The 25633-nt window shown below is 37.5% G+C and overlaps 2 protein-coding genes across 5 annotated transcripts in view; one reads left to right on the top strand and one right to left on the bottom strand.

Moving 5' to 3' along the window:
* Window positions 1-2354, bottom strand: part of Fbxo8 (F-box protein 8) — a 40128-nt gene extending 37774 nt beyond the window's left edge. Inside the window, exon 1 of the mRNA XM_034520847.2 lies at window positions 2098-2354. The gene's annotated coding sequence lies outside the window, so the exon portion shown is untranslated. The remainder of the gene's footprint in view (window positions 1-2097) is intronic.
* Cep44 (centrosomal protein 44) lies at window positions 2354-25098 on the top strand. 4 transcript variants are annotated; one of them, XM_076914162.1, is made up of 12 exons: window positions 2354-2928; window positions 5384-5414; window positions 6072-6208; window positions 11632-11779; window positions 12895-13041; window positions 14110-14232; window positions 16090-16257; window positions 17190-17396; window positions 18431-18503; window positions 23760-23884; window positions 24138-24175; window positions 24894-25098. In XM_076914162.1, exons 3-12 carry the CDS (start codon window positions 6120-6122, stop codon window positions 24934-24936), a joined length of 1161 nt encoding a protein of 386 aa, XP_076770277.1. In that variant the 5' UTR covers window positions 2354-2928; window positions 5384-5414; window positions 6072-6119; the 3' UTR covers window positions 24937-25098. The 4 variants fall into 4 exon arrangements, with proteins under 4 accessions (XP_076770277.1, XP_076770276.1, XP_076770278.1 ...); XM_076914161.1 differs by lacking the exon at window positions 5384-5414 and adding an exon at window positions 4260-4368; XM_076914163.1 differs by lacking the exon at window positions 5384-5414 and having other exon boundaries at window positions 2354-2753.
* Window positions 25099-25633: the final 535 nt, after the last annotated feature.

Here is a 25633-nt window from a genome sequence, read left to right as displayed (position 1 = left end):
TTTTGATCATATAGGTTTAACACAAATTTATCATCGACCTGAATTTTATCTATACCCAGCCCTAGCCTTTTCCTAACTGCTTTCTTTTTCAAAAGCTATCTTTGATACATTGATTTTGACCCAATTTCAGCTATGTGAAAGTGTAAAATATAAGAAATACAGAATCTCCAGTTGTGATATGTAGACCCTAAAAACTCAAACACTGCTTTCAGATTCTCTACCCTTTAGGCAGTATTAAATAATATTCTTTAGGATAATTAATATAAAATATATTTTTAAATTATTTTTCTGCAGGAGTTGATGCTAATATAGGTTTACATATTACTTCACAATCAGGCTTTTTTCTTTCCTTGCCAGAAATAAATTCTTTTGGACATACTTTGGCTAAGTTATTCTTAATTACTTTAACTGCTAAAAGTTGTCAGCGACATTATTTGTGCCAGGTGCCCCTAAAATGGTTTCCATTGACTTTGCCTCCTATGTTATCGTCTGCCTCTGTAATGTGGGTTGGATTTAAGACTCTTAACAAATACAATATGATAGCAGTAACAGGGTATCACTTCTAAGATTAGATTATAAAATATAGGTATCTTCCCTCAGTTTGGATTTTTCTCAGATAGTCTGTTGTAGGAGAAATCAACTGCCATACTGTAAGGTAGTTTATGAAGAAACCCACTTGGCAGAGAATCTAGGCCAGCTGGCAGCCATGTGCATGCACTTGGAAGTAAATCCTTACTCTAACTCAGTGTCTCTCAATAATATCACAAGACCCAAAACACAGCCTAACTGCTACCCCAAGAAAAAATCTGAACTACTCTGTAGAATGTTGCCCTGAATCTTGACTCAAAGAAACCAAGATAATACATGCTTGTTTTGAGCTGCATTAAATACGGGGATAATCATAAACCAGCAATACATAACTAATGAAGTTACTTAGGTAATTGTTAATTTAGACAAACTTAAATTGTTAAATTGTTAATTAGTTAAACTGTTAAATTGTTAATTTTAGACAAACTTTATAATCAAGAAGTTTCTGAATTAACCTGAAAACAATACATTTATTTATTGTTCATTTTGAGACTTGCTCTACTTTGTAAATAATAAGAAACAAAACAACAACAACAACAAAAACCTTTCACAATGGCAACCAGAAGGTCCTCTCTTAGGAGTGAAAGTACCAAAGTCCAAACAAATATCAAAGCAAAGGGAAGAGTACCTAGTGGCCTGTTGCAAAATCATACTTCCAGGCCTTTGGGAGGCCAAGCAAAAGGATTGCTACCTAAGGACAGTCGGGACTACACAATGAATTCTAGGCCAGCCTGGAGTACACAGGAGATCCTGTCTCAAAATACAAATAAAAAAGGAGCGCAAACACTTCAATAAACAACAGATTGTATTCAATTGCAGTATTGAAGATAACGCTTTGAAGAGAGAGTCCTTAAAAATAAATCTCTCACTTGTAAACTATTATTAATTAGTAAATACAGAACGGAAAATAAACCTAAAAAATATCGAGTAAGAATTGCAAATTGCTATGATTTTTGTCTAAACAACGTGTACTGAGCAGATACGATGTGGGAAGTGGAGCTTAGTCGCAGAAAAACAAAACACAAAGAAAAGTATTTAACCAATTTTATATTCTTGTTTGGAGACTGTAGCAAGTAGCAATCAGCAGAGACCTTAAACTGTATATGTTTGGATTCATATTAATGGGACGTCGTAAAGAATGAAAGTTTGCCTGGGCATCGAATGACACTATAATCATCATAAAAGCAACACGTGAAGATTAAGAAAGTAACCTCCACCGTTTGTCTTCTTTCATTGAGATTGCCACCGCGAGTCCCAAATCGACCTCTATACCAATGGCCTAGAAACAGAAGAGACTCACACCCGCCTCTCGACTCCGATACACCATTTTAATAAGCCACCGCCGCTGTCACTCAAAATGTCTTACAGTGCCCATTGGTCCTAAACTGTTGCTTACTGGGCCGTGCTACCAAGTGGCAAGCATCCCTTGTCTTCATTTCGGAGAAGAAAAGTGAGGGCGTACGGGCGGAAGAGGCAAGGCATTGGAAGTATCTGTGCCGACGCTAGTACCTGAGCGACCTGTGATCTCCACCGCCGCCGCGACGATTCAGCCTGTGGGCGGGGGCTGTCAGCCGAAAAGGAAATGGCTCAGCCGGGAACTGGTGCCCAAGCCATGGAGAGGCCTGTCCAGAGCGCACGTGTTCGCGCTGGAGAACAAAATGACTGCGAGAGTATCAGAAGCCGCCTTAGATTCCTGGGAATTCACAGCACCTCAACCTGCAGGAGCCGGAGTGGCGGACCGTGCAAGTTTTTGACGTTTCCTATTGTTGCCGGAAGTGACGTCGAGGAGCGGCTTCTTAAAGGAAAAGGGTTCCAGTTTTCTTGATTCAGATTCGCCATAAAGTCTTTATTTCTCACTTCTCATTCTGAATGACTTCGGCCATCAAAATTATGCTAATTTGAAATATGATAATCAATACAAGACATGTAATTAATAAGACTTTCATATCAGTAGACTCTCCTGAAGAAGCCGAGAGAACCGAGTGTGAATCTGCACCTAGGAATACCAGCAATTGGGGCAGCCTGTGGCTCGGAATGTTTAGCCGCTGTTCGAACTTTCCGCTCGAAGTCTAAGTTCTTAAAACAAACCGTCGGCACGAGAGGCGACCCAAGGCGCGGGCGCTAAGGCGCTGGGTCTGGAGACCCGGTTCCCGCCACTTTCTCGGGTTACTTGTGCTCCCTTCTTCTTTCTGTGTTTGTCCGGTCGCCTTGGGAACCTTTCATTTTGCTTAGCGGCTGCTGGCTGAGCTCTTGCTCGCGGACTGACTTTTCTCTGGCTTGGACGGAGGTGGCCCTTCGGCTGTACTCACCGAGGTTGCTGGGTTGTAGGCGAACCATCAGGTCTACCGTTTCATCCTTTTAAATTTAGAGGCAGAAAGGGAATTCTAGATGGGACTTGCTCGTGTACCAGCTGGTATGGTTTGGGGAAGGCACCAAGTAGAAAGAATCATACTCTGCCCTCTTAGAATTGGTTTGTGGCCGCCAAGTTCCTTTCAGTCCAGAATACATCTAGCTCCAAAAGACTGTCTAGAATAGTAAAGGTATTCCTTCGTGTTGTCTTTGTTTTCATCTTCATGGTGTTTTTTAAAATAAGAATTCTCCATTTACTTTGAGGACTACAGATTGCTCTGTATAAAAAGAAAACTAATCTTAACGCATGTATTCTAGACTTAATTTTACAGCAAGCATTTTAACAGTGTTTTATGTGTGAACACAGCGGTGCCACTGAACCATTCATTGCTTCCATTCGCCCTACCTTTCTCCGTTTTTTCCCTCCTCGAATCTTTTCTTACAACAGCATTTTCCTAGTATCTATTACGGAGAGATTTGGTAAATTTAATTTCTACAGATTTGTATTCCTCTAGCTAAAGTTTGGCTTTTAGATATATCAAGCTGGATCTCACAATCATAGCTATCCACTGTGATTATTAAAGGCTAGTTACTTTATCCTGAACACAATGATTTTTGAATCCAGTGACGTGTTTTAAAAGACCTGTAGCAGCTATGAGATTGACCTGGGTTTGAAACAATACATCTTAAACTGCTGAGCTGGGGGACTAGCTCAGTGGTACAGCCATTGGGTAGAATGCCAAGACCCCGAGATCAATTCCCATTCCCCCACCAAAGCCACCTTATGCCGTTCTCACAATGTCTTCCAGGAATTCTGTTGGCGGATTTGATTTGTTCCTTCTTCAGAAAGCTAGGTAGACCAGTGAGACCTTAATGCTTAATGATTGAATCTTTATACTGTCTTTATTTAATATCCTTTGATAAATAATATAAAGTGAAAATTATAATTTTTTTTGTTTGTTTGTTTTTCGACACATGTAGTCCTCTGGTGGTCCTGGAACTCAGAAATCCACCTGCCTCTGTCTCCCAAGTGCTGGGATTAAAGGCGTGCACCACCACTGCCCGGCTTATAATTTTATTTTTAAGTAACAGGTTATTTTTTATCTCAGGAATATGTAGCAGGTCGATTATTGACCTTTTAACTATGGTCAAGTGTAAAAATGAGTATCAGTACTTGATTAGTGTCAATAGTAATAATTTTAGTATTTACTAATTAAAAAATACTAGGAAAGCCTTTCTTGAAAACATACTTCTATGATCTTGTTTTTAAATGTCTTTGTGTTTTTCTTTTCTGTCATATCATTTCTCTCCTTCACCTACAGATACAAGCTGTACTTGAATCTTACTTTTCTTCAAAATGTGTATTGTGCTGGTAATGAAGAGGATGTGTTCCCGGGACATATTTTATAGTCCGAAATTTCATTACCAGAGGTAGAAATAATGTAAAGATAAATGTATTCTAGGATACCAACAAAAGAAAAGATTGGATGAAATCGCATGTCCTGGGAAGATGGGATAGGAACAAAACTAACAACTGTGTTGTCAGATGGGTCTGGAAACTGAAACAAGATCAGAGTTGCAATCTGAAATCTCAGGAACAGTGTTTATAGTTACAGAGAGAGGCTAGAGTAGTTCCCACTTCTCCTTTCCTAGGTGATAAAGGTTGGTCTGGGAAGTCTGTCTTACCATATCTGTATGTCTGTCTAGTTCTGGCATCTGGAAAGATGGGAAATAAGCCTTACTGTTCTGACCAGTATGTTGTATAATTTAATTGTATGATTTCTTCCCTTCCCCCCCTAAAATCTTTATTGCATAAATAATAGCAGGTGTTATTTAATGCTTCAAAATGGTCACCATAATATCAGTGCAAGGATACTTACATGTATATTCCTTGTTCTTCATCATGCTCATAACGAGCAGACTGGAAATGGGAATGGTATTCCCACAGAGAGCGAGTAGATGCCCACATCCAGGGAAATGGCTACAGATGTGTGGTGGCCCAGCCTTAGAATTCTGCACATTGCCAGCTTATATACTTCTCTTGATCTACATAGATGCAGAGGTGTATGGAAAAGGGTGGTCTATGTGGTGAGAGTTGCTGAAATGCAGACCGTGGGGAAAAAAAATCACTATAGTTCATCTACTTCTTGAATTGTTCTTTTATTATCAGTGATTTCAGTTTAAAGGAACTTCAGTCTCAGAGAATTTAGTTTCTAAAAGTACTCTTGTAATTTTCTTGAGCAAGATATTGGTAAAGTATGAGTTTGTTTTGTTTTTTAAGATAGGCATCTCTGATCTAAAACTGCATGAAATCCAAGCCTTGGGAATAATAACTTAAATCTGTGCTAATTTTTTTGTTTATATTATATAGGTTTTATAAGCATTCAAGTTAATTAATGATGGAGGCCATTTCAACTTGCTATTTTTTTTTCCCAAATGGTATCAGCTGTGATTTGAATGTGAAGAGTCCTCCATAGGTGCTTATGTTTGATAACTTGGTCTCCAGATGGGGTGCTAATTTGTCAGGTTGTGGAATCTTTAGGAGGTGGGGCCTAGCTAGAGAAAGTTGCTTGAGGCGTGAAGATGCCTTAAGATGCTAGGTAGCCTGATCCCAGTTCTTTGCTGTCCTTCCTCTGGTCTGGTGTAACATGGGCTTGCAGCTACTGCACATTCCTGTCACCTTGCTGCCTGTCTCCATGGCTTCCACACTGTGAGAAGCATTGAGCACACTCAAGCATTGAACCAATAGGTTTCTTCCACTGAGTGTGCTTCTGTTAGGTATATGGCCACAGGGAAAAAGTAACTATTATAGTCCATTATCATTCCAGGTAAAACATTTGGGAGAGTGCTAGATGAAATACATGGGAAGAACATAAATACAAGGCAAACTTATTTTTCTGAAAAGAATAAAATAGAGGATGAGGTTGAAGCCAAGTTCACATTTAGCATTTAGAGTCAGCTCCAAGGCAGTAAGCCCTTAACCTGCCATAGAAGTGCTAAGTTCTGAGGAGCAGAAGTAGGTGGTGGAACGTGCTGGGGATACACACAGATAGGTGTAGGAGATGTCTACACAGTAGAACAGAGCAGCTTCCGAAAGTGCACAGTTAACCAGTACTCCATCATTTCATTTTTAGATGAAAGATTGTAAAATTGTTTAAGAGTCGGAGCTGGATCGCATTATAATGGCAACAGGTGATTTAAAAAGAAGCTTGCGGAAGCTAGAACAAGTGCTTCGTTCACTAAATTACCCCAATGAGGTGGATTATGTCGGGTAAGCTGTAATGCATTTGATGTTTGAAGCTTACTGATAAGTTTATTATTATTTTGCAAAACGTTTGAGATAATATATTACATGATGAAAATAATGACCTTTTCTTATGGATCCTATTTAAATTCACTTTTGGGCTAACAGCTTGGTACAGGAGCTGGCTACCAAACCTGATGACACTGACTTCAATCACCAGGCCTCATACTGAAACAAAAGATCCAAGTTTCTCAAATTGTCCTTTTTCCTTCATATGTGTGCCAAGGTATCTGTGCTATTGCGTATGCATGTGAGTACCTGTGCACAAACACACAGGCACACAATAAACAACTGTAATAAATTTAAGAGAAATTTACTTGTATATATTTATATCTAATATCATAATATTTAAGTGTATATATTTAAGAAAGCAGAAAACAGTAGAATCTATTCATAAGTATGAATAAAAATTCCAACCCAAAGAGAATTTAGGATGGCTGTTTGTTAGTTGTATATACGTCAGTCTAGATACTGTCTCTGTCTAATTTTAAGCTCATTGGTATATAATGGATTTTTTTTGTGATTTGTACATTTTTTATTGGATACATTATTTACATTTCAGATGCCATCTCCTTTCTCCATTTCCCATCCCTAGCAAACCCCTATACCATCCCCCTTTCTCCTTTTTGCTTTTATATAATTTTTTTTAATGTTAATCAAAGGCTTTATAAGTTTGGTAATGCTCAATCAGAAGTGTAACCCAATACCCAACGTAGATATATCAAGAATCTTTGACTGGCGGAGACACATGAACATCCACCTCCATGTTCTCACCCCCTTCTTGTCACCTAGCTCCTCCTCTCCTTATTCCTCCACTTCCTTTCTTTACTCCTCCCACCTTAGCTTTTCCTACATATCACCCTTCCTGTTAAATTAAAACTTTTCTCTTAAAATACAATTAGAGCATAACTATACCAATTTGTGTCAGTAAGGTACAACATAGACCCAATACCCAGTCCATCATTTTGTTGACTAAGCAGAACCTCTGTCATCTCTCCTAACTAAAAGACTTAGTTCTGAACCTGGCTTTTTTCTTGGCTTTAGAATGAATGTCAGCTGAAAACCATCCTTTCAAATCTTTTCTTTCAAAGTAAATAGCCAGGATTGGCTATGAGACTATAAGTTTTCAACCACGTCAGAAATGCAGAATGACTGAGTTAAATGAAATTATGGAAAGCACAAAGCATAGCTTCTAAATCTTAGCCAATTTATAGAGATCGCTGAACACCTGGACAGTCCCTATACTACAGAACGTTGGAGCATCTGATTTTCAGCCTTCTGGCCCAGGATCATCTGACAGACCTAGTGATGCAGAATTATTAAGGTCTGATTACTCTGGCTTGGCAGATATAATCAGTTGACTATTCTGCAAGTGTGTCCTTTTCTGGACAGTGATTTGTCTATAGATGACAAGAGGTAATTCTTGCCTGGTAGCTGTCTCACCACAACTGAAGTAACTCCAACGATGCTCAATTTCTTCTTAGAATCCAAGACAGGAAGCTGTCAGGAGCAGACAGGTCTCTAATCAAAATGAACATTAATACAGAAATGCTTGTAACGTCAATTCTGTGGACGTCTGATGTTTTGAAAACCAACTATCCATGTAAGGCAATCTGGACTGTTGTCTGTTAACTCCTTTCAGCTATTTCTAAAGAAAATATAGAAAACACCCTAACAATAAACTCAGAGCCATGAATTTGCTATAGGCCCTTAACTCACAGGCTAACCATCTCAAATCAGTTAGAAAAGTTAAAGAAGGACTGGGTCTAACCCTTGTATTCCTAAATGTGTTATATAGGCACAATGCCAATGACAGTAACAATATGCATCTCACTTTTATATCAATAAGAAGCTTGTACCAATGAAAACCTTAAATTTGAAATCAAAGTAAATTTTGTACCATTTAAGAAATTATAACTTCATCTTAATAACAATTATACTTATTTCTACCAATAGGTTATGGCTATGCAATAAATCCTAGCTAATCCTCCCTGTTCCAACAAAACCACAACTTTTCCCTAGAAAGACAGCCCAATATAACCACCTCAGTCTCCAAGCCCAGGGAATAGGGGCTCTGACTCCTCATTAACTTCTTCAAGCTGATTACGGGCGTTGAGGTATTAGAAGAGGGTCAAGGGGAAGAGTAAATTGATAAGCCTCTGATGCTGTGTCTTCACTGCATCCAGCTGAAATAGCAGGGCATCAGAGGTTCAAGCAGGTCTGCTCAGCTTGCTTTATGAGTAGATACACCAAGGCTGTGTATTCTGCAATATACAATTCTCAAAACAAATTTTAGTATCAAGATAATTGTTTGTTTGAATTCTGGAATCTAGTCTTCTGGGGGCCTGCCTCTGTCATGTCTAATCCATATAATTCTGGGAGTTTCTCCCATCATCCTCCCATTCCTGCCTTCCTGCTCTCGAAATTCCCCAACACTAGGGAATCCAAATTTTCAGGCACCAAGGCCGTCCACTTCCACTGATGCCTGACAAGACCATCCTCAGCTACCTATACAGGTGGAGCCATGAGTTCCTCCCTTTGTGTTCTTGGGCTGGAGATTTTAGAATGGCTACTCCAGCTTGTTTCTTAGGACCATTTGCTTGAAAAAATGTTTTCCAGTCTTTTACTCTAAGGTAAAGTCTGTCTTTATCACTGAGGTGGGTTTCCTGTATGCAGCAAAATGCTGGGTCCTGTTTATGTATCCAGTCAATTAGCCTATGTCTTTTAATTGGGGAACTGAGTCCATTAATGTTAAGAGATATTAAGAAACAGTAATTTTTGCTTCCTGTTATTTTTGTTATTAGAGGTGAAATTATCTTTGTGTGGCTATCTTCTTTTGGATTTGTTGGAAGAGGATTACTTTCTTGCTCTTCCTTGTATTGGAGCTTTCCCGATATTGTCCTTTGTAATGCTGGGTTTGTGGAAAGATATTGTGTAAATTTGGTTTTGTCATGGAATATCTTGGTTTCTCCATCTATGGTAATTGAGAGTTTTGCTGGGTATAGTAGCCTGGGCTGGCATTTGTGATCTCTTAGGGTCTGTATGACATCTGTCCAGCATCTTCTAGCTTTTACAGTATCTGGTGAGAAGTCTGGTGTAATTCTGATAGGTCTGCCTTTATATGTTACCTGGCCTTTTTCTCTTACTGCATTTAATATTTTTTCTTCGTTTTGGCACTTGGTGTTTTGATTACTGTGTGACGGGAGGTATTTCTTTTCTGGTCTAATCTATTTGGCGTTCTATAGGCTTCTTGTATGTTTATGGGCATCTCGTTCTTTAGATTAGGGAAGTTTTCTTCTATAATTTTGTTGAAGAAAACAACAAAGTTGGGAATCTTCACTGTCATCTATGCCTATTATCCTTAGGTTTGTTCTTCTCATTGTGTCCTGAATTTCCTGGATGTTTTGTGTTAAGAACTTTTTGCATTTTGCATTTTCTTTGACAGTTGTGTCAATATTTTCTATGGCATCTTCTGCACCTGAGATTCTCTCTTCTATCTCTTGTATTCTGTTGGTGATGCTTGTGTCTATGACTCCTGATTTTTTTCTAGGTTTTCTATCTCCAGGGTAGTCTCCCTTTGTGATTTCTTGATTGTTTCTACTTCCATTTTTATGTCCTGGATGGTTTTGTTCAATTCCTTCACCTGTTTGGTTGTGTTCTCTTGTAATTCTTTAAGGGATTTTTGTGTTTCCTCTTTAAGGGCTTCTACCTGTTTACCTGTGTTCTCCTCAAATTCTTTGAGAGTGTTATTTATGTCCTTCTTAAAGTCCTCTATCATCATCATTAGAAGTGATTTTAAATCTGAACCTTTCTTTACTAGTGATATGGGGAATTCAGGACTTTTTTTGTGTAGGAAAGCTAGGTTCTAATGATGCCAAGTACCCTGGGTTGCTGATGCTTATGTTCTTGTGCTTGCCTTTCGCCATCTGGATCTCCTTAGTGCTACCTGCCCTGTCTCTGACTGGAGCCTGTCTTTCCTATTATTTTGGTTGTATCAGAACTGTGTGAGTTGGGTGTTGCTACTGGGGTTAGAGCTGGGGCCCAAGATCTGCTCGGTGCTCGGGCCCAGACTGGAAGGAACCAAGGCTCCGGGCCAGGAATGACTTCTTGGGTCTTAGTGAGTCCCAGCTACTCCCTGTTTGGAGCTGGTGTTGCTTTCTCCTTACCTAAGATACTGCCCGGGTTAGAGCTCCTGTGAGGACAGATTCCTCTGGGTTCTGTGAGATTGGGGGCAGTGCTTGTGCCCAGACCGGAAGGATATAATGAGTTTTATTAATTATATAATCTGCCATTCTCTCATTCCATGAGGTAGTATTTTTAATACAGCCAGCATGAGCACAGGTGTTGCCATTTCTTACAAATGTATTTCTTTGTATAGAAGATGGAGTTGGTCCATTTACTGTGTTCTCTTAATGTGGAAGATTCTGATTAGTGGGGTTCCTTTCTTAAGGCAGCCTCCGTGCAATAAAACTCTTATTAAATTTTGAGTGGAGTTAAAAGCACCTGCTGCTCTTCCAAAGAAAGCGAGTTTGCTCCTAGCAACCCTATCGGGGCCTTACATCTGCAGTTGCTGTGGGCATGACACATGCAAATAACAAAATGCTTTTTAAAACTTTGAGGTGGAGATGGGAAGGTTGACACACACATTTTCAATTCTGTGGAAAATATACTGTTCATACAGAAGTACAGTGTAACTTCAGCTGGGTAATTGAAGATATAATTCATTTGCTTCGTTGTGCAGGATTCACCGAGTCATTATCCACCAGTAAATAAGTAGACAATTAGAAACAGACAGCATGAGGCAGCAGATACCAAGAAGATAGCTTCATGAGAACCAGTGTTAAGTAATGAATCGTAAAGAATAAATACAGATAAAGGCAACATGTAGGACCCCCTTCTAGATGTGAACACAAGCAAAAAAGGTACAGCTCTCAAGGAAGCAGAAAGTGGGCACCGAATCGCAGTATAAGCTCTGGGTGTTCCTCATTTGTAACTTAGAGTTCATAAGATTAATGTTTGCAGGTTTGTGTAGGAATAAATGCGTTAATGTAGCAAATGTTACAAAAGTATAAAATCTTCCTGAGAACTGTAAGGTCGTACTTTCTTTTCATTTATAGGAGATCAAGTAAGAATACACTTTAGAAAAGCCATAAAAACTGTAGGAGATAGGCTGTACAGCAGTAGTGAGGTTCTGAGCACATGAAAATTATGAATAGTGCTGTTTCATAATCTGATCAGAATGGTTCAGAGTAGCATAGAAAGCCTGGAGAGTCATGTATTTCTTCATTATTGTGTCTATAATGATAAGGAAGTTATTGACAACATTACTAGTTACTTAATCACCCAGGTTTGTGCCTATGTGGATGATGTCCTTCTCCGTTCCCTTTCAGCCTGATGAAGGGAGACACAGCAGCATGCTTGCCCATCATCAGCTACTCTCTCACGTCCTACTCCCCTCATGTAGCAGAACTTCTGATGGACTCCAGTATAGAGCTTATCGCGAAGAATGATGTGCGCTTTACAGATACTGTCTATAAGGTAGTCAGAGTTTATGAAACAATTACTTTATTGAGTGATTTTTAAAATTAATACTTTAGTAATAACTGTCAAAACACAGTTGCATGTTTACTTACCAGCAGTATATACGTCCTGAGAAATGCATTGATAGACAATTTTATCATTGGGAAAATAACAGAGTGTGCTTGCAGAGACCTAGATGTTGTCTATATGCATAGCCTATTGCCCTTGGGCTACAAACATGTAATGTGTTCCTGTTCTGAATATTGTGTGATTTATAGTAGAGTATACGTATTTATGTGTCTAAACATGGAAGTAATAAAGTTTAATTACTAGGCCATAGGAAAAAAATTAGCTTCATTATAATCTGGGGCTATTATCATATGTGGTCATGTGTCACACGTGTGTATACTCGACTATTTTCATAGGTGTTTATTTCATTAAAATGTGGTCTCTATTGCAATAAATATACAATTCCTATTTGCTTTTCAACATTTCTTATTAATTATGGCATCTAGTAAACATTTGTCATTGGCTATAATTTGCCTGCTTTCTATGAAATTTTACTAAATGTTTGTATACTGGAAGAGAGAGAGCTGACAGTCCACCAGCTTCTGTATTAATTACTTCTACAAAGTGAAACTTTCATAGTTTATTTCTTGAGATCTGAGATAAGATCTTATATCTTCAGTAGCATCTAGACACTTGAGTGGAGACTAATCTCAGTTGGTTTTGATTTTTAAAAACTTTATGTTTACCATTAATTTTGTCAAGTACTATGATTTTTGTGTGTTTGTTTTGTTTTGTTTTGTTTTGTTCGACACAGGGTCTCATTAGCTCTGGCTGTCCTAAAGTGCTCATCCCTCTCTCCCGCTTCTCATCCCCCTCCCTCTGCCTCTCTTCCTCTCCTCTTTCTCTTCCTCTCTCTTCTTTTCCCTTCTGCCCCCCACCCAAATATCCCTGGCAGCTTGTCTCATTCCCGGGCATCATTGAACACCAACTCTATATTTTTAGTACCTTTATTCAATGGCTTGATCTTCCTCTCAAAGGTAGTTATTACCTTCTGATCAGGCGGCTATAAAATTTTGAATTAAACAAACAAATTGTTTCTAATTATTACCTTTATTCCTTTGCAGCTTCTTCGTGATCAATTTGCTTATAAACCAATTTTGACGAAAAAGCAATTTATACAGTCTGGATTTGCTGAATGGAAAATTGAAATTGTCTGTGATATATTGAATTGTGTGATGAAAAAACACAAGGAATTGAGTGGTCTTGACAAGGTGATTTTACAAATAGATTTTAGTTCTAACTAATGCTAAAAAGCCTAATATTTGAATCAACAGCAAATCATTTAAAAGTGCCTGGTCACGCGACTTGCTGAGCCCAGAAGCTCTTTGACTGTTAGAGTCCAGTGGTTAGAGAAGGAATTCAAGGACCTTTGTCGAAGAGACTTAAATATAGAAACAAATTTACTGAAGCAAAAGGAACGGTGCTTTCTCTCAAGGAAGGGAGTGGGCAACTAAGCTTGATAGGTGAATACTCCAACTGTTGTATGCATCAGAGTGTTTTATGAACTGAAGGGAACTTTTGTGTGTTAATGTTATGTGCATAATTGTGGAATTGTCTAGGAATTTCAGGGGCATATCTAGGAACTAGGAGTAGTTTCTACCAAAAATGGGTTGTGCAGAACCAAGATGGGAACTCGAAGGGACATGAGCGTGTAAAACCACAGAGCTTTTATGTCTCAGAATCCCCTCTATAGGACAAATATTTCACAGCTAGCTTTTTGCTGAGGACAGGTCATAGCAATACTGGGCTGTCCTACAGTCTAACTTAGATAAAGCCATAAGCATCTAGCTAATCTAATCTCATTGTTCTATACGGCCCACATGTCAGATGCCGTAGTTGCTCCACTATACACATATGGTACATATAACCTGTCAAGGATCGTAACTTCTCTAATACTAGTCATGTGTCTTACACATCTATGATCTGGAACTAAGTTAACAGCTCAAAGATATTGTATTTCTGACACTTTTTAAAGTTTTTGTTTTATTTTCTTGTTTATTTTTGTTTGTTTTTAACTTTGTAGCCCAGGCTACCTCATACTTTCTGTGTAACTAAAGCTAGCCTCAGGCCTCCTTCCTCAGTCTTCTGTGTATGGGAATACAGCACCACCATACCAGTTTCACTTAAATTTTCAAGAAACAAACAAACAAAGCATGCTTCATTATTTTCACTATTTGCTATTACCAAAACTAAGTATTTAAGTAGTAGAATTTAAATCTATATCATACTATTTTACATTACAAAATGAATTATTTCATCTCCTTCTTTTCCTTTCTTAGACTTCATCATGCCAAAGGAAGAAGCACATTTCTGAGAAGCCAGAACCTTGTTCACACAGTGAGAAGCGTCCTGCAGAGGCTGTCAGCACTGACGTCACGGGCAGGTTTATGACGTCAGGAAAGGTGTGAAAAGAAAAGGAACAGAAGCATCTGCTTACAGTAGATACTTTACTGCAGCAGGCAGCACAGGATACAAGGCATTTTTATTAGTGAAAACTAGTTGTTTAAAGGCCCTTATTTCATTTATTTATGTGTTTTGACCATATCCACCCCCTGTTGCTCTCTCTCACCCCTCTCTCTTACCCCACTTCCCTTTCCTCCCTGTAGTCTCAGCAGCAGGCAGCTTCTTAGTGCACTTGATGTTTGGGGACCATTCCTAAACTTGTGAGAAGTGTAAACAGGAAAAATTGAATAGGTTTTATATTTCTAATGTTGAATTCTTTTCATTTTTCAGATAAAATGTAAGGTTATACTAGAGAGGTATTGACATGCTTAAAAAAATACATTTTTTTTAATCTTATGTGGTTGTACATCAGAAGGAAGCAAAAGAGCGTGTCGTATCCCTTGAAACTAGAGTTGTGTGGTTGTGAGTTTCCATGTGAATTCTGAGAACCAAACTTGTGTCTTTTGTAAGAGTTTGTAAGTGTTTTTTAACCTGAGACATCTTTCCAGCCTTCTTAATTACGTATCTGATTATCCCTAAAAAGGGCTGTGTATGTATTAAGTAATCCATTAGTATCAAGAGTGTTTATGAAGATTCTTTTAGAAGCAATGAAAACCAAGAGTATAGATTTTCTAGTAATCTGGTTTTGAGTATTCTTTCTTTATAGGAATACATTGTCTCTGTTTGTTTTGAGCACCTGTTGCCAAAAACTCCAATACATTTAGAGATAGCAATTTTTCATATTCAAGGGGAGCTCTAAGCTAATATTCCATTTTAATAATAAATGTACTTCCATTTATTTTTCTTTTTGGGTGAGAGGGCAGAATACAAATTAATAATCAATAATTAGATAAAAGATGTAAATTGTTTCTAAATAAAGCAAAATACATACAATTATTTAGTCTTTAATCCAAAATACATGATTAGAAACACTTTAATACCAGAAACATGAATAACTACTAACAAGATGGTAGTATTCATAAACATACTTCTATTTCTTTGTTGACAGAGAAGTTGGCAGTGCTGAAACAAATTGTCTCCTTCCCGATGCCTCATGTCATGTAGATGGTTTATGATTTCTTCATGTGTTAGGGTTTTTCATGTCTGTACAGACAATCCATAGGCAGACAGATGGTGGCTAAAATGTGAGGTTTTAGTACTTCCTGGTTTTCAGTATTTTGAACTTTCAGCTAAAGATAACCTATACACTGTGATTTGATCAATAGCAAAAATTATAGTGAGTCCTCACACAGCTAGTTGTTGTATAACTTGTAAATTATGTCAAAACTTTTGTTTGTTTGTTTGTTTATTCATTGATAGAATCTCACTATATAGCCCAGGTTGGCCTGGCCCTTCTAACCCTCCTGTCTAGGCTTAGTGAATGCTGGGGTTATAGTTGTGTGCTACCATACCTAATAGTTGTTTTTGTTTTGTTGTTTTTGGGGTTTGGTTTTAACTTTCTATCATGTAATATTTCAAACATTTACAAAAGCACAGATCAACCTGTCTCAACAATTAATCAGATCTTTGCTAATCCTGTTTCAGCTTTACTGTAATCACTTTCTCCAGCAGTTTGAAACAAAACTAAACATCTTTAAAATATATTTCAGTATTCCATCTAAGATATAAGAAAGCTTTTAAAAAGCTGAACCATGTCTCCGAAACGCTTATAAAATATGTTAATCTTAGCATGCTACATTGTGATACATTACTGATAATATAAATGTCTTCAAGTCTTTATACAGTTTGTCCAGAGTATACTTAAAGGCATCGTGGCAGTAAACCTTGGAAGTATCTGTTGGTGTTTGTCTCTGCAGAAGAAAGCTGTGGTGATCCGCCACCTGTACAATGAAGAGAAGGTTGGCATTCCTGAAGGGACTGTAACCTCAACAGAAGTGAGTGAAGACTGCAGTGAGTCGGAAGAGCAGAGTTCTGACATTCGGATTCCTGAGGTCCAGGCCCCTGAGGTCAAGGCTGAGCTGCAAGTGAGGACTGATGGGCTCTGTAACACACTGTTCTGTGCCTGTGCTTACTCCAGTCTCTGAATCCTGGACTGTTTTCTCAACTCTTAAATTATGACATCTATGTTATTACTTAAGAATGAATCAATCTTACTGAATGGAAGTCAGTGGATTCCAGTTGTCAGATCTGTTTGCAGTTTCCCTCCTGAGTTAAAAGTAAAGCAAAGAGAAATGAAAAAAAAAGGTGCCTGCACCAGGGAAATTACGGTCACTTGTAAATGCCACTTGTAAGCTTGGCATTTTATTCCCATTTCCCTTTGTCAGCAAAGGGAGTTTTCGCTATATTTTCCCCAAGGGGCATGGACTCACTATCTAGCCTTGGCTGACTTTACATAGCTCAAGGTGGCTTCTAATTGCAAAACCCCTTCTGCCTAGCCTTTTGTGTGGTAGGGTTACAGATGTATGCTATCCCATGCGACTCCTTGCTAGCCTTCCATTTCTGTTACTTCTTCTTGACACAGCACCGTTATGTATATGATCTCTCCTCTTTCTGATATAGTGCTGTGTCTTGTGATCTTTATACAGTTTGGGTTGCAGTTATACTTATGAAAGTTTATTTATAGGACTACTTTTTTCTATGTGACATTCTAGGTAATAAGCATATTGCCATTTTGTCTTGCTTATTGCTGCTTGGGTTTATACTAGGTGTTGTTTCTAGAACTAAGTAATGACAGTCGTATTGAGCTACCTAATGTAAGAGCATGGTGCAGACTTTACAAGTCGTTGCTGTGAAAATGGAGTCACTGGGGTCACCTCTGACCAACTAGTGTTAAGGTCCAAGTCTACATGCAAGGAAGGCTCTGTTCTCACACTGTGATCTTTTCTGTGCTATCAAAACAGCATAAAAGAATGGAAATGTCACTCCACATCATCTGTGGTCTTGCTTATCATTTTAGGGTGCATGTGATAATCCTGAGATCACTGCACTGCAGATCGCACTGGCTGAGTGTCAAGAAAAGCTGAGGCAGCTAACTTGGGTAGAGAAACGGCTTGAGTGTCTGGAAGCTACAACAAAAGGGAAAGTGATGGTGGATGAGAAGGCCTGGAATAACCTTCTAAGTCGAGTTACTCTTCTTGAGACTGAGATGCTCTTGTCTAAAAAGGTACCACTGTGCGAAGCTGTCTAGTACAGTGAGGTGCTCATCTTATTCAATCTGTGCACTCGTAGAAGGGCCGTGTGTGAGGCTACTTAGGAAGTGTATAGTTAGAGTAAAGTCTGCTTAAGTTTAACAAGTTTTGTTATACTTCTTGTGGCTATTTTCCTATCAAATAAGATATTTTGAAAAACCTGTAAGTTGAGATTTTAGTGATTAATAGATTAATACTTGAAATACTTAGAATGAGGTAAGCATTTTTTGAAAAACTTAAAATTATTTTATGTATTTTAGTAGGACAAAGTTTACAGAAAAAGTAGAAAAAGGCAAAAATTGAAATTCCAACTTTTTTTCTTTATGCATTAACATCAATCATAAAATGAATTTAATGGAAACAATTATCAAATTTACTCTTAAGTCACTGTTCTATTGCTGTAAAGACACATCATGACCCAGGCAACTCTTATAAAGGAAAGCATTTAACTGGGGGCTGGTTACAGGTTCAGAGTGTTAGTCCATTGTCGACATGGCAAGGAAAATGGAAGCACACATGGCTGGAGCAATTGCTGAGAGTTATGTCCTGATGCACTGAGAGACAGACTGGGCCAGGCATGGGCTTTTGAACCTCAAAGCCTACCCCTAGTGACACACTTCCTCCAGCAGAGGCCATATCTCCTAATCCCTCTCAAACAGTGTCCCTCCTTGGTGACTAAGCATTTAAAAATATTAGTCTGTGGGGGCCATTCTTATTCTAACTACCAAATTTACCATTGTCTTATATAGTCTGAGAAATCTCTTTTATTTCTTAGAATTTCAATTTTTAGTCTGTCTTTCCCTTTTGGAGACTGGAGGTGTAGATTCAAAAATGTTACTATCTGCTTCTGCATCTAAATGGTTGTTTCTTAAACAGGAATAATTATATATTATTTGTAAACAAATTTATTCAAACTAAACATGCCCTGTGCTTTGCTTATATTTTATGTTTAGCAGTATAAAATGAAACACCTTTTATTTTATTCTAAATATTTGCCTGCACATTCCAGAATGAATCTGTAGAGCGTAATACGGCAAGTGAAGACTCTGAGTCAGTTAGTGATGTGGATGCTGTGCTCTGTGGTAAGTTAATGTTTTAGTACTGTGGGCTTGGAAATATGTTTAGAACAGCAGACATTTGACATCTTTAGCCTTTTCATTTCTGTGAGAGAGAGAGAGTGTGTGTGTGTGTGTGTGTGTGCGCGCGCGCGCGCGCGCGCTCACATAAAATCCAAAGGTCCATATCAGATTTCCTTCTCAATCACTCTCCACATTATTCTTTGAGATAAAGTCACTCACTGAACCTGGAGCTCACCAACTTGGCTATACTTGCTAGCCAGTAAGCTCCCAGGATCCCCTTGTCTTCATCACCCTAGTATTCAGACTATAGATGCAAGTTATTACATCTGATTTAAAAAAAAAAACAAAAAAAAACCAAAAAAACTTGGTTCTGGAAATCAAATTACGCAAATTTACTGATTGATCCATATCTTCAGTTTTTATTAAACATTTCTATTAATAAAATACAATTATAGAGCTCTTAGAAAAAGGAAAATAGAGAACTACAGACAGCCAAGAATTGCTTATAAAAGCAGAATATATATCTTTCAGGGTATAGAGGATGAATGTACTCTGGTGTACAGTCTTTTGGGGGATTTTTACTTTGAATCGGTCTAGAATAACATAGTACTGTCAATAAGAAAAGCAGACCTCGATAAGTTCGGCTTATTGATGGTAATAAATGAGAATGGCATAGAACTCCGGTGGCCTTTCCCATGTCACAACCTCCTACTGATATTCTCCATGTTCCTGAGCATCAAGGATCTCCAGTTTCAGCAACAGCTTTTATTCTTTTGAGTCTTAATTTAGAAAAAGCAAAGGGCCACATTTTATCTCCTAGTATGATTAAATTATGTTTGTAAAATGATCACTTCTACAATTGACAGTTTATCATGAGGTTAAATTTCAGTAATACAGATCTGAAACATCATTAGAGCTTTTCAGCTACTATGTATTTAATACTCTGCATTTGACAATATGCAGTTTAAGAAAATGCATTGTTCTAACTGCTGTATTAATGCATTTAATCCTAATAACAACCATGTAAAATAACTATGATTATGCATATGTGACTTTAGATGAAGAAGAGTTTCACTGAAACTCATTGGTGGCTGTGCCAGTGGCTACACATTCACTGAATGTGGACAGAGTTGAATCGTGGCAACTTACTCTGATAGCTTTCCTCAACAGTACACAGTGCAAATACTACTGTCATCTCACAGAAGACAAGTTCAGTCTTTACATTAGTTATTTGGGATGCTTTTTAAGTTATTAAATTTATCATAGGCTGCAGATTTCAGATTAGGTAGCATGTTGCTTTTTCCCATTGTCGTGAATAGTTCAATATCATTTTCAACTGTAAAATTCTTAAGAGCATAATTTTTTATCTTGTGATCTGTCTAGCACAAAAAATAATACTTGTAACTTCTGTCTCCAGTGTGTGTATGTATTGAATCTAGCCATTTGCTCCCCCAAAGAGCACTTTGCCTGCTGTTTACAGAAAACTACCTTTTCCAAGTTCAGTGTGCCTGTTCTGATATCTACTCACTGTGTATACCCAAGTTTAAGCCGCTGCACTAGAATTCAGAATAAGATAGACCCTTATCCAAAATAGGTTTAGATTATGACTAAAGTGAACACCTGGTATCATAGAGCTTATAATTTGACCTAAGACTTTACAAAACCTTGCACACCACACCTTGTGAATAGAAACACAGGCTGTTTGTTCTCATTAGATACAGAGTACAATGCAAATGTTATCATTCTGATCTTAGAATTGTGTTCAATAAGGAAGGAATTTGTGAGGTTCCAAATTTGTTTTCTCCTTTATCAAAAGTATGTTAATCCAATGGGAGGTGTAAGACTGTGTCTCAGGGTGAGTGGGTAGTGGAAGAGCGTGTAGGAAGTGAGGAGCCTCTGATCTGTATGTCCTTGGGAGCAGCAATAATATGATGGTCCATGGCACGAGTGAAAGTCCAGCTAAAGAGAAGCACTCACATTAGTGCTGAGGGCTGCGTCTGACCATTTTCGTGACTGAATAGTGACCTTGTTTAGACATCATGGCAGTGGTTTTACTTTTCTGCACTTCATGACTTCCAGTGAAATTGTTGTCTATTAAATACTGTAAGTTAGCACATACAGAAACTTGGGTATTAATTGCTTGCAGGCTACCAGTTGTCAAGGCTGGTTTTGGTTTGCCTTGCTTTACTTTGTCTTCCAGTATGACTACAGGAAGGGTGCATATGTGCACATGGTGAGGGTAGAGGAATAGAAAGACCAGGTCATGGAGTTTACCCTGGAGTCATAAAAGATTTTAACTGATATTTTCAGATTCATATTTTATTAAGATTCTCATACAAGGAGAAGAGTGATAAACTAGAGGAAACTAAAGCACACAGGTGTTTTAGTGATCATTTTTCAGAACAATAATGAGGGATTTACTAGGACACTGATCATGAAGATAGTGAAGGTAAACTCCTGGAGACGTATCAGTAGTGAGCTGTGGTTACTGATACAAGTAGAAGCAGTGGAGGAGAGAAGAAAGGGTAAGACCAACCTTACACTGTGCTTGGGTTCCAGGTAGTTGTTATTCTTTAACAGAAGAGGGAAAGAAAGGTGAAGAGAAGTACAGAAAAAGCACTGAATTCCTTTTTGAATATAATTCATTATATAGGAAATGCTTAAGAAAGATCTCCACAACTTAGGTCTTGCTTTGTAGGTACTGGCTTGCAAATTATTGATGACTGAAGAGCCCGATTTGTTCTGTTTCTAGTAAAATATACTGATCCTCCAGAGTTGGCCATGAGAAGTCAATCAGTAGTCACGTGACAGTTGGCTAAAATATATAGTATCTCACCATTAGTGGCACTCCTTGTCACATGCAAACCCTCCTACTGATGTTTTCTTAACTCCAGCTTCAGGAGCTCGGTGTGGGGTCACTGCTGCTCCTTTGCTTTCTAATCTGTACGTGGTTACCAATTCTTAATCTTCTACAGCATGGCTAGAAAATTTTGTTTGAACCAGTAAGATTTTACTAAGAGTGCAGGAAAACAGAACTGTCGTGAGCATAATATGCACTTAGCTGATCTGGCTATTAAATATAGCTGCATTCTGTATATAGGACCTCAATAACCTCTGGGGTGTCCCGGATGGCATTTCTGTCTGAGAAGCCACCTAGCTTGCCGAATGCTAACCTTCTTCTACATGAAGCAGTGCTATGCCTCAAAAGTCCAAGTCCCAAGTTCAGGGTGAGGGGAGCCATTATTATCAACTGTCTTCTCAGCCCTGAATGCTTGTTCCTTTTCCCCTTTGGGACAGCAGAGGAAATAATCAGAATCTTCGGAGAACAACTGTCTCTACTAGAAGAAAATAATACACATATTTAGAGGGATGGAAGTGACAGTTTCTGCTGAGTTTCAAATTATTTCTTAACATTGCCAAGTTCCCAAGGCTCCTGTAAGCAGCTGGGTGTAGTCAGTCTTCACAGCTGTAGCATGTGACCTTGTTAGCCTCAGCTAATTGGATCACAAGTACACATCTAACCTAGTAAATAGCTGTCAAAAGGTGTCAAGTCTAATGACATTTCAGAATTTTTTAAGACCTAGTCAGTCAGATCATGTTAAGTTTGGACTATTTTATTCAAGCTAAGTTTACTCAAGAAAATAAGCTAAGAAAACTACTCCACAGAGAAAACCAGCAAGCTGGAGCAGACAACAGGTTGTCAAGGAAGATTTGGCTTTATCAGATAAAAAGCATTTGTTTAGTCCGTGAGTATTAATACTTTATCATCCAGGAAGATATACAACAAATGCTCTTTATGTGAATAAACCAGTGTGAATGATTTATTTTGGCTTTGTGTTTGTAGCCAAATTTTTAAATAGGCATGATTGATAGAAAAATGACGTATCTGAGTATGCTGTTCAGTAATTGATGGAATTAACAGGAAAAATTTGCTTTTATTTTGCCACATTGATATCAGAATATCTAACAAGGTTTTTATTGTTAATAAAACACCTAGATCTTGAATTTTTAACTTTTTTTTAACATAAGATTAGATCCCTTTTGATATTAATATATTTTATTATATTTACATATATTATATACATTTATTATATTATATATTATAACATATATAAATATATAATATGCAATATAGATTAATATAATATATTTGTGTATGTTTTAATGATCACATATATATTTATTATATATAATAACATACATATATGTGCATGATTATATATAAATTTTTATATATGATAAATATATATTATGTACTATATGATAATATATAGTATTTGATTATACTATATAATATATCATTAATATGACATTAATTATATAAATATAATATATAAATAATGTATCTATATTGTTTATTGTTTATGTTATAGATATGTTATATATGACATACTTTATATTTTATATAATGTATAAAGTATAAATGTTTATATAATTTATATATTATATTTGTGTTATTTATATAATATATAAAATAATTATATTTAAATATATTATATATATGTAAATATATTATACATATTATATTTACATATAAAATATATATTTAGTCAGTTTTTCTAATAATTGCCACTAGGTACAAAACAAAGATAAAGCAAATTTGAAATTACTTCACATTGCTGCATAATAAAGCATTGTGAAAAATTACTCAGTATTCAATTGTTATAGATGTCACCATTTTAAGAAAGGAACACATCAGTAGGTAGTTTATATTTATTTTTTTTAAATATTCATTCATGAATCTTATGTGTATGAGTGCTTTATCTTCATGCACATCCAAATAGGGACTCAGATCCCATTATAGATCATTGTGAGCCACCATGCGATTGCTGGGAATTAACTCAAGTCGGGAAGAGTCAAGCCCTGCTGACTGCTGAGCCATCTCTCTCGTCCCAAGTAGTTTATAGTTTAAATTACTAACAGTCTTATACACTTAAAGTGACACATATCATGACAAACGTAAAATAGAGTTTTAGGAGGAGCAGGGGGAGACAGGGTTTTTCTATATTGCTTAGATCAGCCATGAACTCAAGATTCTCAGCTTCCTAAGTATATGTGATTACAAGCATGAACCACAAAGCCCAAGTGTATTTTAAAATTTTATTAGAGATTTTTAGCATCTGTCTTTACAAGAATAAAAATTATGAAAACCTCATTTTATCTATACCAGATAACCATCTTACATTAATTTATTTTATTTGTAAATATTTGGCTCCACTATATAATGGAAAGATATCCTAAAATGTAATTTCTTTACAGATAAAAAATACAATGTGGGGGGACCAGCAAGTAACTATCGCTCGTCTGGCTATAGTACAGTATCGTCGGAGACAACGCCCAGGTGCTCCACTATTAATTACTGTGTCCTGAAAGACTTTTCAGAGGTGAGAGAGACTGTCGACTGCTTAGATGATATCTAAGGTCGAGAAGAAACAAGTGCTGTTTTTAGTATATACTGGTAGGGTATACTGTTGGCAAGAAAATGGTGAATAATAAATTTAATTTCTCAAGGGGTGTTTGTGTTGACTAGAGTCACTTTATGCAATGTTTCACAGTGTGTTTTCTGTATCCATGGTCTGTCTTTGAAGATTGTTTACTTGGAGAAATTGCCTAAATTTGTTGCTTTTTAAATTAAAGGAAACAACTATCCAGAAAATGGAAAGGATGAAAAAAATGTAAGTAACAGAGAGGGCGAGAGAAGCTGTTGCTCTGTGGGAGCTGCCTGGAGTGCAGAGTGCACAGACTGCGTGTGCTTACACCTTTGAGCCTCAGTCAGCTGTGCCGTTTCCTTCAGACTCAGGGCTCACAGACTGCTTCCAGTTGTGTGTGTGTGTGTGAGATGAGTCATTGGTTTCCAGCAAACAACCGTAACATGCTGTTCACACAGTTAATCATAGGTTACAGAGGGCAGCAATATTTTAGTTGATAATTAATTCACATCTCTCTACTTGTGATAATTGATTTACCAAACCATTATGTGCATGTAGCTGGATAGCTGGGAGACATTTTCAGTTATGTTAGTCCTGCTGGAGTTCAGGGAGCTGTTGATGAAGAAATGATGCTTTCGCTGGAGACAGGTGATGGTGCATGTAGTTGTGGCAAAGAGCAGTTTGAAGGAAACGTATGATGAAATGGTACCACAGTATTATGTACCCTGCTACCTTCAAAAGTACAAAGCTTCTTGACCTTAGCAAACTTCTAAAATAACTTAGGCTACAAGAATTGACTTATTTATTTTTGCTCTCTTCTATTTACCTGTATTAATAGTAATTGTACATAAAATAAGAGAAACACTCAGTTTATCATAGACTCAGAAAGGTAAATCTAACAGTTAAAGTCCTGTCCTTCATTCTGAGCCATGCCCTTACCTAACACACATTTGCTCTCTTCCAGGTTTGAAGAAACCGCCGAGTTACTGAAGTGCTCGAGTCACTGATCATAGAATGTTCTGCATAAACGTCCCCAGGACTTTGGAGATATATATATATATATATATGAATTCTGTATATAATTTTAATATATGATAATTTTTATTTGGATTCTATTTGATATGTGAGTTTTTTTTTTCATTCTTAAATAAATACTTTTAATATTTTAAGCTGTAATTGTGCTGGTTTTCTCTTCCGATTTTCTTGGCAAAACTTTCTGTTTCAGTATATTGCTGCTGCCGAGTCAAGTCACTACAGCGAGCTCTGTAGTTTTGGGTTGACATTTACTGGCAGTGTAAGTAATATGCTTTTGAACGTATGGGCTGTAGTATTGGTCTACATCCTGCTGGAGATTTCCCAAACGGGATTGCATATTGTACCCAGGGGGCTCTCGTGTGTACAGGCTTAGGATCCGTGCTGGGGAATACGTTGTAACACAACATTAAAACGCTCACTGAAATTAAACAAATACAGTTCTTCATGTACAGTCAGTGCTGCTTTAGCACTCAGTGGTGACAGCAGGTGTCTTCTGTGTGTTTCCGGAGGGAACTGTGTCAGCTATGTGAATACTCTGCTCTGTAACCTCAGACCATCAGAACCGACCCAGATGCTGGCCATCCATGTGGTACACAGTGGAGGTGCTTTGCACTTTCTAATAATGGAAAGTTAGCTTTTAAGGAGAGAAAAAGTCTTAAAGTTAAATTG

Source organism: Arvicanthis niloticus, chromosome 16, assembly GCF_011762505.2.
Source record: "Arvicanthis niloticus isolate mArvNil1 chromosome 16, mArvNil1.pat.X, whole genome shotgun sequence".
In the NCBI taxonomy this organism is placed as follows: domain Eukaryota; kingdom Metazoa; phylum Chordata; class Mammalia; order Rodentia; family Muridae; genus Arvicanthis; species Arvicanthis niloticus.
The sequence above is the reverse complement of the archived record's forward strand: the minus strand, read 5'-3'. Positions and strand labels throughout refer to the sequence as shown.

Bases quoted from the DNA above. Each gene is read 5' to 3' on its own strand.
- Cep44 (XM_076914163.1), top strand. From the start codon at position 6,120: ATGGCAACAGGTGATTTAAAAAGAAGCTTGCGGAAGCTAGAACAAGTG. The intron at 17,397-18,430 runs GTACCACTGTGC...TGCACATTCCAG, and splicing joins AGATGCTCTTGTCTAAAAAG to AATGAATCTGTAGAGCGTAA. The intron at 24,176-24,893 runs GTAAGTAACAGA...GCTCTCTTCCAG, and splicing joins ATGGAAAGGATGAAAAAAAT to GTTTGAAGAAACCGCCGAGT.